Raw genomic sequence first — 11359 nt, forward strand, 5'->3', positions numbered from 1 at the left:
ACGCAACTCCGTCAATGAACGTTTGAAAAAGAAAACCCCGTTTAATTAAAGCGGCGTCAGTTGTTTATTCAAAACTCAAAAATCCCGAAATGAACTCAAACAATCTATTTGAAATAATCAATACAATAAAACTTTTTGGTTTCTAACTAGGTGCTAACAGCTCAGCTTTTGTATTGAAGCACACATCAAAAAAAATTTGTAACCAATTAAATTATAACAATTAATATAACTCATCTTTTTTTTTTGCCAAGAGAGACAAGCGAAATTCTATTCTTTTATGTTTCTTAATTTTGGGGACTAAGAAAGATTTCTAGGCTGTGAATTTGAGATGGGTATTGATAAGATATGTGTTTGAAACTTGAAATTGAAGGAGTAAGGAGATCGGAGGTAACATGTAAATTTTAGTCAACACCACCAGAATCTGTAAATTTTGACTAAAAAGTAATATGAATACTTTGATTTGTTACACATATGATCATGGTTAGGGAATCCGGTGATCCCGCACTTAATATAGTTGAACACAAACATGGTTTAACTCTTCCACTGAAAGATGCTAGGAAGATTTTATATGATCATTAGTTTTTGTTTTCTTTCTGCTTGGAAAAAATCCACAATAAAGAATTTAAGCTCACCTTGCAAAGTTGTCACGTCAAAGCTATTCTAGAGTTGTGCAAGGTATGAATTTCCATGGTCCTTGTTGATTGCCATGCCACATAAAACGTGGCATTTACTTGGCATTAATACTGGCTTTTCTAATAACTAGGAATAATTTCAACATCACTCTCTATGTTGAGGCCAATGCATTAGAATCTGTCTTTGAAAAAGTTTTGGCTGTTTTTTAAACTTTGCAGATAGCCAAGACAAGGAAGACGGTAGCTATGGCATATGGAAAGAGATGTGGAGATGCCAATATTCCAGTGTTACAAAGATTGGTACTTGTGTCTATTCTAGAAACCCTTGACAGAAGCCTGCTGCACATTTTAATAAGTTAAATTTTTATTATTCTCGTCTCTGTAGGTTCAGTCACGCCATAGATTAGCTCGCGTCCTTGGTTATGCACACTTCGCAGATTATGCTCTTGATCGTAGAATGTCAAAGACATCAATGAGGGTTTGTGAAGAACTCTTAAGTGATTAGTTTAGCATTCTTCATTGCTTGTTTGTACTGACACCCTTATTTGGAGGACGATTTGGGAATTTGTTGTTTATTGAAAGAGTTTGTTGTACCGTGATGAACGAGAGTGTTACAATGATTTGTCTTTTTTTTGTTTATGCCTTCTCAGGAACTAGGTTCTCAACACCATGTTCTGTTTTTAATTTCTTTGTTAGGTAAAAGAGATACGAAACAAGATTTGGACATTCAAGTTCCAAAGAAGCAGAAGAAAGACTTGATTGCTGTTGTTCATAAGGAGAAAACTGAAATAACAGTACCGAATTAGCTAGAACCTAGCAGTTCTAACTCATCAGATTCTTCTGAATATGAGGAAGAGCTAAAGGTATAACGCTAGACTCATTGTTTAATTTGTAATGAGCAGTGTGACAAATTTAGTTAACTTAAGTTTACATTTAGGACAATTTCCTCCATTAGAAGGCGAACAGACTGCAGCTCAATTTCCAGGAGACTGGGTCTCGATAGGACACAGCAGTCAATGGCTGTGGTACTCCGTTTACGCTAGGTAACGTTTGCTTTGACTAATGTAATACAAACAAAGTATTAATATCATTTTGTAACAAAGTTTGTTCTTCCTTTTGCTATTAATGTGTCTTTATTCTTATGTTAATACAAAAATAATGAGAGCAAAAACTCGTGATTTTTGCAGGCATTGGCAAAGGAGCTAGGAATTAGAGTGGTTCCGACCTTTAAGCATTTTTTCCCTTAAAACAATATTCACTATTTGAAAAAACAAAAAAAACAAAAAAAAAAAACAACAAACACTTCCAAACCAAGTACATAATATACTTTAATTGACATATAAAAAAAAATCAATAAAAAAAAACAAATACAGCAAATCAAAACCACACAATGAATTATCCACAAAACAATTCACAGATAAAATGCTAAAAATATAATGAATCTCAATCCAACACAAACATACAAAAAAATATAAAACAATACATAATTAAAAAATCACACACAATAATTAAAATTACAAAAAAAACACATAAAAACCCTCCTGCGCGGGTAATATCCTAGTAGTAATAATAATAAATAAATATTTGTTAAATCGTTGTCCAAGCTTTTTTACTAGGGTCCTTTCATAATTTTCATTGTAGCTACAAAGACTCTTAAGAACTACTAGTGGCTTTCAGAACATGCATGCGTCATCGTGAGAAGATAATTCCAGAACATAAGGGATATATATATGAACTAAATGAGATATAAGATTAACTAACGATACATCACCTTCTTTTTTCTTCTCTTCTTTTAGCTATAAGATATATGTATAACCATTACCCATAAGCTTAAGGGATTAGATCTAATGAAACAAAAATATATAACCAAATGAATCACTACATTTGCAGGAAACAAATGAAGTTTTAGTTAGTGACATGAGATTTAATTCTTGTAAAAAATGTGGGGTAATTCACATTCTATGGGCCATATCATGAAAGGCCGACAGAAAAAAGAGCTAGAGAACAATATATAAAGGTTAGGAATTATTTAGGGAAAATTAGAAATAAAGGATATTTTTTTAAGAGTTTATCCATCTATACTTTATTTTGATAAGTTTGGTGAAATAGGTTTTTTGAAAAATTTAAAACCAATTATACCCTTAATTAAAAAAAAATACTTAATTGAAGAAAATATTTTTTTTTCTCTACACCCAAACCTCTAGCTAAAACAGAGGTTTCACTTACAAGTCCAAATCGTAACTGGACAAAAAAAAATTAAAAAAAAAAGCCTCTCTCTTTCTCATAATGTTATTTAGTTTCTTTTGAATGTTTTCAACTGGTTTTAAGAATAATCCAAGAATACCATGGAATATGATGAAAATTGTCTTATTCTAGAGACTACAATGAACAAACCAAGTTATCAATAAATTATGGGAAACAGATTTGAAACTTGTTGTATGTTAATTATTAAAGGATGATGACTCATGGCAATTGTGTCCACAGCTTTATGTGTTGTGATTGACATTGGTTTGAACTTTTCGGTTAAATATTTGAGGTGTTTGATTCTGTTGAAGAAGAGAAAATTCAGAAGGGTGAAAAATTGGTCATAAACATCAACGTTTCAAGCTCAAATCAAAGAAGCAAAAAACATGTTTGATGAAAATTTGTTCTTAAATATTTATACAAGTTAGTTTAAAATATATATATATATATATATATATTTATACAAGTGTTGATGATTATTAGAAAACACAGTTTCGTTGTTGTCCATTTATTTTTCTATTATACAAGTGTTGGTTAGAATAACATTTGTTCTAAACTAATAATACACATTCTAAAATATAGTAGAACATAATCTAAACAATAAATACATAATCTTAACCATATATTTGATCATTTACACATATATTTACGTTCCTTATTTTTTTAATTTTTTTTCTATATCTATGGAATTCTAAGTTTTTCAGAATATATATTCTGAATAATTTAGAATATATAAATACTACTTTTTCAGAATACAGCGTAAATCACAGAATACATATTCTGAATTATGTAGAACAGAGTAAAATGTAGAATATATATTCTAAATTTAGTATAACATACAAAATTCAGTATTCTGAATTTTTTTGAAAAAATTATAATTCTAAAATTCTTATAACATGTACAAACTGTAGAATACGTAATCTAATTTTTCAGAACATAAACAAATGGTAGAAAATGTATTCTAAACATTTCAGATCGAAAATCATTAATATAAAACACTAATTTTTCACAATAAAATCAATTTTTTTTTATAAAATTTATTCACACTTGTTTACTAATATAATTTTCTGGTTTATTTTTCTTTAAACTACTTAAAATTTCATTGTATCTATTATTAGGGGTAATTTTGTCATGACTGACAATTTACAAAAAAAATGTATAAATGGACAAACTCTTTAAAAAATATCCTTTATTTCTAATTTTCCCTTATTTATCGAAATCAAAATACCAATGAGACCAATAATTTCAAAACCCGAGTTAACTATTACACCATCATTATCATTCTCTTTTCATTTTTAATTTATCAAACCATGCATGTTACTTCCAAATATGAGTGATATATATATATATATATATACATATATAAATCATATCTTTATATTTATAGGCACACTCAGTAAATACCATATAATCATAAATCCAAATGTATCCAATTATTTATTTATAAAAATTCCAAACTAAGTTACGAACAGAAGTGTTAGTTTTCATTGCGTTATCAAATATATATTTGTAGATATTGCATTTCCATGGCTATTACTTTGGAAATGGAAAACGGATCTTGGAAATATTTTCTACACATAATAGATATCTTGGAAATTTTAAAAGAAAAGGAAATTATAAATATTAGATTTTTCTAATTTATAAGCAAAGGAAAATTCCACGTATAGTGGTGCGATACAAAACCTTGTTATATAAAATGGTGATCGAAAGATATATTTGGAAAGAAAAAATGAATTGAAATAAGCGGGTTTAAGGAAATGGTAGTACAAAAATGGCTAATACGAAGCAGCGTTTTGGAAAATTTCACCAATGAGCAAATTGTTTTGGAAAATTATAAACCATATTTATAATTCTTTACAATTCGTAGCTCATATCAAATATCTTTTTTTTTGGTGCAATCAATGTTAAATATCTAAAGCTTGATAACTGTACACTTTTTCTCACAATCACAATACGCTATATATAACTATAATAACAAACGACTAAAATCTTACAACCCAAACAAAAAAGTAGAAAAGAGAAACATTAAACGAAATTTTGATCAATTATGTGGTGGATCATTCAGGCGATTTTACGGTTTCTGTTTTGGACCTTACCGTGCTCTTTGTTCGGCGGCTCATCGACCAAAATCTCCAAACGTAAAAAGTGGCCAGGAGCATATCCCAGTCTTCTAAGCGGTGGTGTAAACATTTTCTCCTTGGTGATCGTTGCCGTGATATTCGTGGTGATTGTACATCTCTTCCTCAGTGGACCACGGCGCAATGCAAGATAGTGATGACCGCATGGTGGCTACTGCTAGTCTTCCTGTTTTTTTTGTTTTAGATCGTTGATGACATCATGGTGGTATTGGTGACCGCATGCATGGTGTGTTTTTGTTTTAGTTATCATATTTATTTATATTATTAAAGGAGTAATACTCGTAGACATTTTAGATTTATTTTCATAAGAATTTACATCAAATTATTATTGGTGTTAAGACAAAATTTAAAATTTCTCATTAAAAGTTTAATTGATAATAAAATTATCACTAAAATTCGATTTTTGTTTTTTTTTTTTGCTTAATATTGTAAAGATTTTTTTTTAATTTAAATTGCATATTTTCTGGTAAGGAAAGAAGACAACAATTATTTAGGTTTTTTTTGAATATATTGCATTTGTAAAATACCTTCGATTATGGCTGCTAGCATTTAACAGAGACACATCATCACCGAAGCTATACCGTACCACTTAACACTTTGGTAAAATGATTTAATTTTTTCTTGTAAATTGTGATTCATCTATCGGCTCATCCATGCACCGTTCAAAATGAAGCCATGGAAACAAACCACTTTAACAATAAACAATTAATATTGAAATTTCATTTATAAAAAAAAAACTTGAATTTCTGACATGCAAAGTAAATCACTTATCTATGTATAACCACCATGAATTGAAAGAAAAAAAATGATGATGAATGATATCGCACCAGAATCGAAACTGATCTCCTAACCATTTGAAATTAAAGAATCAGCTCACGTTGATCCGAACATGTGTTCTTCAACTTACACGATGGTTTTGCTGCAAGCCTACTAAAGCCCACTAAGTTAGTGGCACTAACCTAAGTTTCTTCACAATCCAAAATCCCAAACGTATCCGCTTGTATGGGAATATGTTTGGTTACAAATCTCATATAAGTTCTGTAACACACACAAAACTCTAAAACGATAAAAAAAATTCTATTAACTAAGTTATGAGAGAATAAATGAATTTTGCATTTATATCACAAGACTAATTGAGAAAACAGATTCGTTAGCGCCAAATGTTTTGTTTCATATAAACAAAATGAATTTATTTGATGAAATCTCAAATGATAGGCTACGTCAACCACACGAGTCTTAAGGCCCAAGAGTGTGAAAAAGCCTACTCCATTCTACCACTCGGGTTTTGGATATTGTCGAATAAAAGAGAGAATCTACTCTATACGAACCACACGAGTCCTTGTTGTTTTCTCACATTTTTATTATTATTATTATTTTTCTTAAAAGGCATTCTATTTAAAACATAAGGGGAAATACAAAATGTTTACAGCCCAAAGGCCCAATAAGTAAAACAGTAATCGAAACTATAGTTACTAAGGAACCAGAACCTGAACTAGTAATGAAACCATAAGTTACAATCGAACCAGAAAAACGGTTAGAACATTTAAACTACCTCAAACCACCTCAATTATTGTCATTAGAGATAAGAAGAAGAGCCGTCAAACAGATCACACCAGAGAGTCATTCAAGCACATCTAAATTAGGTCTCAAAGTTGTGTCGTTCCTGAGAACCAGAGTTGAAGCAAGGAAGATGTGACCGCCGGGTTTGAATCTCGGAAGCTTAAAGCTCTATGCCTGACGAGAGTGTCGATTTGGTGAAGAAGTAGTTCAGCAGATTTGAAACTGCCGCGATGAAGCCAATGGTTTCTCTCTGTCCATAGAGAATAGATTGTTGCTTGCCAAGCTATCAGAAGGAGCCTCTTGGCAATACGAGATTCTCGGAAAGCAGTTAGACTTTGCAGGAGAAGCGACCAATCACGCAGGGAGGAGAAAGAGCATCGCTGAGAGATATCTGACCAGATCGACCAGCTGAAAGGACATTGGAAGAAGAGGTGGTCCCGATCTTCTTCCACAGTTGCACAGAGAAGGCACATCAGATCAACCTGCAAGCCCCAACTGATTAGCCTGTCCCGAGTAGGACATCGGTTCAGCACAAAAAGCCAAGTAAGAAATTTATGTTTCGGTTCCTCCGGAGAACCACACAACACTATGTCAAGTGACGATGGGGAGAGAGTTCCTGAGAGCAGAGTAGATCTTTCTTGTGGCATGACTATCCTTTAGTTGGTCGTCTATCCACCAATTGTAAGTGTTTGATTCTTCTGTTAGTTCCATTGTCGATAAGTCAACATGGAAGTTAACTTGCAAATCTAACCGCGCAGGGGGCAGTCTCCATTGTCCTTGCCTCCATAGATCAGCTAGACACACACCAAGAGCAATACCAATGTGATATAAGCCCTCACTTTGGAGATAAGTTGACATTTGTCCGAGGTTGCTCCAATGATCAGTCCAAAAACGACAGGTTTTCCCATTTCCCACTTTCATTTTAATCCACGCATAAGCTAGCTCCCTCATATTTAGTAGTTTATTTGTTAACCAAGAATTCCTTGCACACTAGGCTTTTGGGTCCAGAAGTTACTAAGGTTGCCCGATAATACCACTCTTTTAAACCAAGTAACCCACACAGAGCCTGCCCTGAGAAAGAGGAGCCAAATAAGCTTGACCATACAAGATTTGTTCCAGATATGAAGATCGCGGATCCCTAACCCTCCTTCTTGCTTGTCCGTAATGACAATTGTCCAAGCAACCCTCGCTGTATGGTTTCCGTCGACGTTTCCTTTCCATAGGAATGCTCCACATAGTGAATTCAGGGTTGTGATACATTTCTTTGGCAGAGCAAAAGCTGAGCACCAGAAGTTAGAGATCCCTGCAATCACAGAGTTGAGCATTTGAAGCTTTCCTGCAAAAGAGAGTGTCCGAGTAGACCAAGCATTCAGGCGGCTTTTAACTTTCTGAATCAAAGGAGCACAGTCCAGCATTGTGAGTTTTTTTGTACAGAGGGGAAGTCCTAAATATCGTATTGGCAGTTTCCCATGATTGATTCCACTTACGGCCTTTATGTGATCAATTTCAGATTGAGGGATTCCCGAAGTGAAAAAGCTTGTTTTGGGAAGGCTAATTGCCAGGCCCAAAACCGCCTCAAAATCTTTCAGGATCTGTAGTACATTTGGCACTGAAGAGACTGAGCCATCTAAAAATATCAGTAGGTCATCCACAAAGCACAAGTGAGTTAACTTCATTCATTGACATTTGTAATGATACTGAAATTTCCCTTCTTCTATAGCTCTATCCAGAGAGACCGAGAGGCAATTCATTGCAAGAACAAAGAGATAGGGCGAGAGAGGATCCCCCTGTCTTAGTCCTCTCCTACCTTTAAAATAGCCATGCACCGACCCATTAAAACCAACTGTAGAAGCTGGAGTGCAGATACAAGCTTCCAACCACCTTAGATACAGTTCAGGTACCTCTATTCCCCTGAGACAACTAAATATAAACTCCCATCTGAGAGTATCAAAAGCTTTTGCTATATCCACTTTAATAGTTATTCTCTTTGAACCGTTTGCTTTTTGATACCCATTAACTAATAGTGTTTTCCACTAATAGCCTTCCTTGGATGAATGCAGTTTGGTTTCGTTGGACTAGGTCCGGAAGCATAGGCTTTAACCTTGAGACCAACAGTTTGGAGACAAGCTTATAGAGGGTGTTTAAGTAGGAAAAAGGCCTAAAGTCAGTTATCTTCGATGCTCCGGGAATCTTTGGGACCAAAGTAAGGATTGTAGCATTGACTGCAGCAGGGAGGAAAGCAGTGTGAAAGAAACACAAGGTGATAGAGATGACCTCTGATCCCATAACTCCCCAGGCAGCTTTATAAAAAGCTGAGGTAAACCCGTCAGGCCCAGGGGACTTATTAGCATTGAGTTTAAACATGATCTTCTGTATCTCTTCACCAGTGGGAAGTCTGACCATTGATTGTTTTAGCTCAGGTGGACATCTATAGCTGAGAAGATTTTGAGTCCAGACCAGCGGAGAAGGGAGAGATTGCATGTAGACCGGACTGAGGATTGACTGAAAATGACTGACAGCAAGCCTACTCATCTCCAAAGGGTCATCTATAATTGCCCCAGAAAGGGAAGAGAAGGATCAAATAGCATTAAAAGCATTTCTTATCTGCATAATCCTATGAAAATAGGCAGTATTTAAGTCTCCTTTTTTGAGTCAGTTTATGCGAGATCTCTGCCTGAAATAGGCTTCCTCTATTTTCCTCAAAAATTCCCATTTGGTATTAATCTCTCTTTCTTGCTGGAACAGGTCTGCAGTTGGGGTCGCCAGAGCTTGCACCTGCACATTTTGAAGCAGCAAGTTAGTCTCTCTTACACTGTTCTGAATTTCCGAGTAATTCTCATGGGAAAGTGTTTTAAGCTCTCTTTTTAATGTTTTCTGTTTAGCGCTCAAGGATGACAAACTTGACTCCGAAGGATGTAAGTTTCCAGCCATAATCCATGCAGTGCTAATGGTTTGGAGAAAGTTAGGGTGTTTGGTTAAGAAGTTGAAGAATTTAAAAGGCTTTGTTCCGGCGGTTGGGAGGGGGGCAAATAGATTCAACATGCAAGGAGAATGGTCGGATATTTCAGGGGCCAGAAAGGAGACAATACTGTCAGGATAAGTGGTAAGCCAACTACTGTTGACCAGTACTCTGTCTAGTTTCTTTGCAATGGGGTTCAACGGGTTCTTGTTTGACCAGGTGAAACGAGAGCCTTGATATCGAAGATCAAAAAGCTCCAGTTGAATTAGGCAGTCTCTTAGTTCGAGCATACGAGAGGTGAAATGATTGACCATATTGTTTGAATGTTCAGCTGGATGGATGATTTGGTTGAAGTCTCCACATAGCACCCAAGGGCACTCATCAAGGGATAATCGCTGATGGAGGTTCAATAGCTCACACCATAGGTCAGTGCGCTCCTCACTGATATTTGGTGCATAGATAGCTGTGAAATAAAATCTATGACCTCCTTGGACAGTGATTTCACAGGTGAGTAGATGCTTTAATTGGTGAAGAACCGAGACAGTCGCCGGTAATTTCCAAATGATGACTATTCTTCCATTCTCATCAGATTGGTGGTTCAAAACAAACTGCCAGCCAGGACAAGCTAGGTTCATAATGCGGTTCAGGTTTGGTTCCTTTATATGAGTTTCAATAATAGTCCCAAAAGTGGGCTTGTTAGTAGCAAGCCATGAAGCAAAAGGCCGATGTTTATCCTGGTCATTTAGACCTCGAATATTCCAACAAAAAGGTTGTATATACATAGGAAAGAAAATAAGTTGGGATCAAGCAGAGGTATCTCCCAAATGTGGGAGGATTACTCTCCGAGAAAGGGGGAATAGGTGAATCTAGAACCAAATCAGAATTAGGCAATGACTCAAATGAAGGTTCAGGTTGAGGGCAAGACAAGGAGCTTTTAGTGGGGGAAGGAAGGGAGGAGGGCAAAAGGGGCAAATGGGAAGAGAGAGCGTTAAAAGAGTTGGGAGTAAGTATTTTAGAAGAAGGTGGTGGTGTCGGGGCAGAGCAATCCATGTCTGTTACAGATTGAGGGGATGAAGGATGAGTGTTTGGGGCTTGAGGTAGAGAGGAGGTGGTAGTGGTGGTTTGAGGGAGGGGTGTGGGGGAGGGAACAAGTGGATCAGGGAGAGAAGGGGAGGTAATACCCTGAACTTGATCTTTGACCAGAACAGAACCAAGATTCAAATGAGAACCGTTTGGGAGGTGTGTAGTTTTTGAACTTGAACTGGGACCAGAACTTAACCCATTCTCAGACGGCAGCACTAGTGAGTTTTGAACATGGTCTTTTCCTATGTTTCCGGTTTTATCTGTAGTTGAGACTTTTCTTGAAACCCCAGCAGGTACCGTTTTTTTTTCAGTCCAAGAAGGTGTGACAGAAGGACAGAAGCGGATAACATGGCCAATTTCCTTGCAATGTGAGCATGTTGGAGGGACCCAAGGATTTTCACTTTAATAGTGATGACTTCCCCACTATCACGAACAATCTCAACTGAGGTAGGTAACGGTTTATTTAGATTCCTTTCAACTTTAACATGTGCTACCGATAAGCTTACTAGATTTTTTGTAAAATCATCCATCTCCTTTGGTTCACCGACAAGCCCTGCCACTAAACTAATGCCTTTGTGATGCATTAGGTCAAATGGCATACCTTTGAGATGAGCCCATATAGGGATAGCATCCAGATCAGTACTCATACCGCCCAACGAGTCCCACTGAGCTACGAGGAACATACATTCTCCAGTGTACCACATTTTCTTCTCAAGCACCTTCTGTCGCATAAAGTCATTCGG

General features: G+C 35.6%; 1 protein-coding gene and 1 long non-coding RNA gene across 2 annotated transcripts; one reads left to right on the top strand and one right to left on the bottom strand.

Annotated features, from left to right (window-relative positions):
• Positions 1 to 742: 742 nt before the first annotated feature.
• On the top strand, positions 743 to 2109 carry LOC147945224 (uncharacterized). Its single transcript, XR_015596232.1, has 5 exons — positions 743 to 932; positions 1018 to 1110; positions 1329 to 1495; positions 1570 to 1675; positions 1820 to 2109. It is a non-coding gene; the product is annotated as an uncharacterized LOC147945224 (long non-coding RNA).
• A 5056-nt stretch (positions 2110 to 7165) lies between these two features.
• Positions 7166 to 7525, bottom strand: LOC147945225 (uncharacterized). The gene has a single exon (XM_087509158.1). The coding sequence runs from the start codon at positions 7523 to 7525 to the stop codon at positions 7166 to 7168; it is 360 nt and encodes a 119-aa protein (XP_087365284.1).
• Between the last annotated feature and the right edge of the window lie 3834 nt (positions 7526 to 11359).

The sequence above is a fragment of the Camelina sativa genome, chromosome 4 (genome assembly GCF_030686135.1).
Source record: "Camelina sativa cultivar CO46 ecotype springtype chromosome 4, ASM3068613v1".
Taxonomy (NCBI): domain Eukaryota; kingdom Viridiplantae; phylum Streptophyta; class Magnoliopsida; order Brassicales; family Brassicaceae; genus Camelina; species Camelina sativa.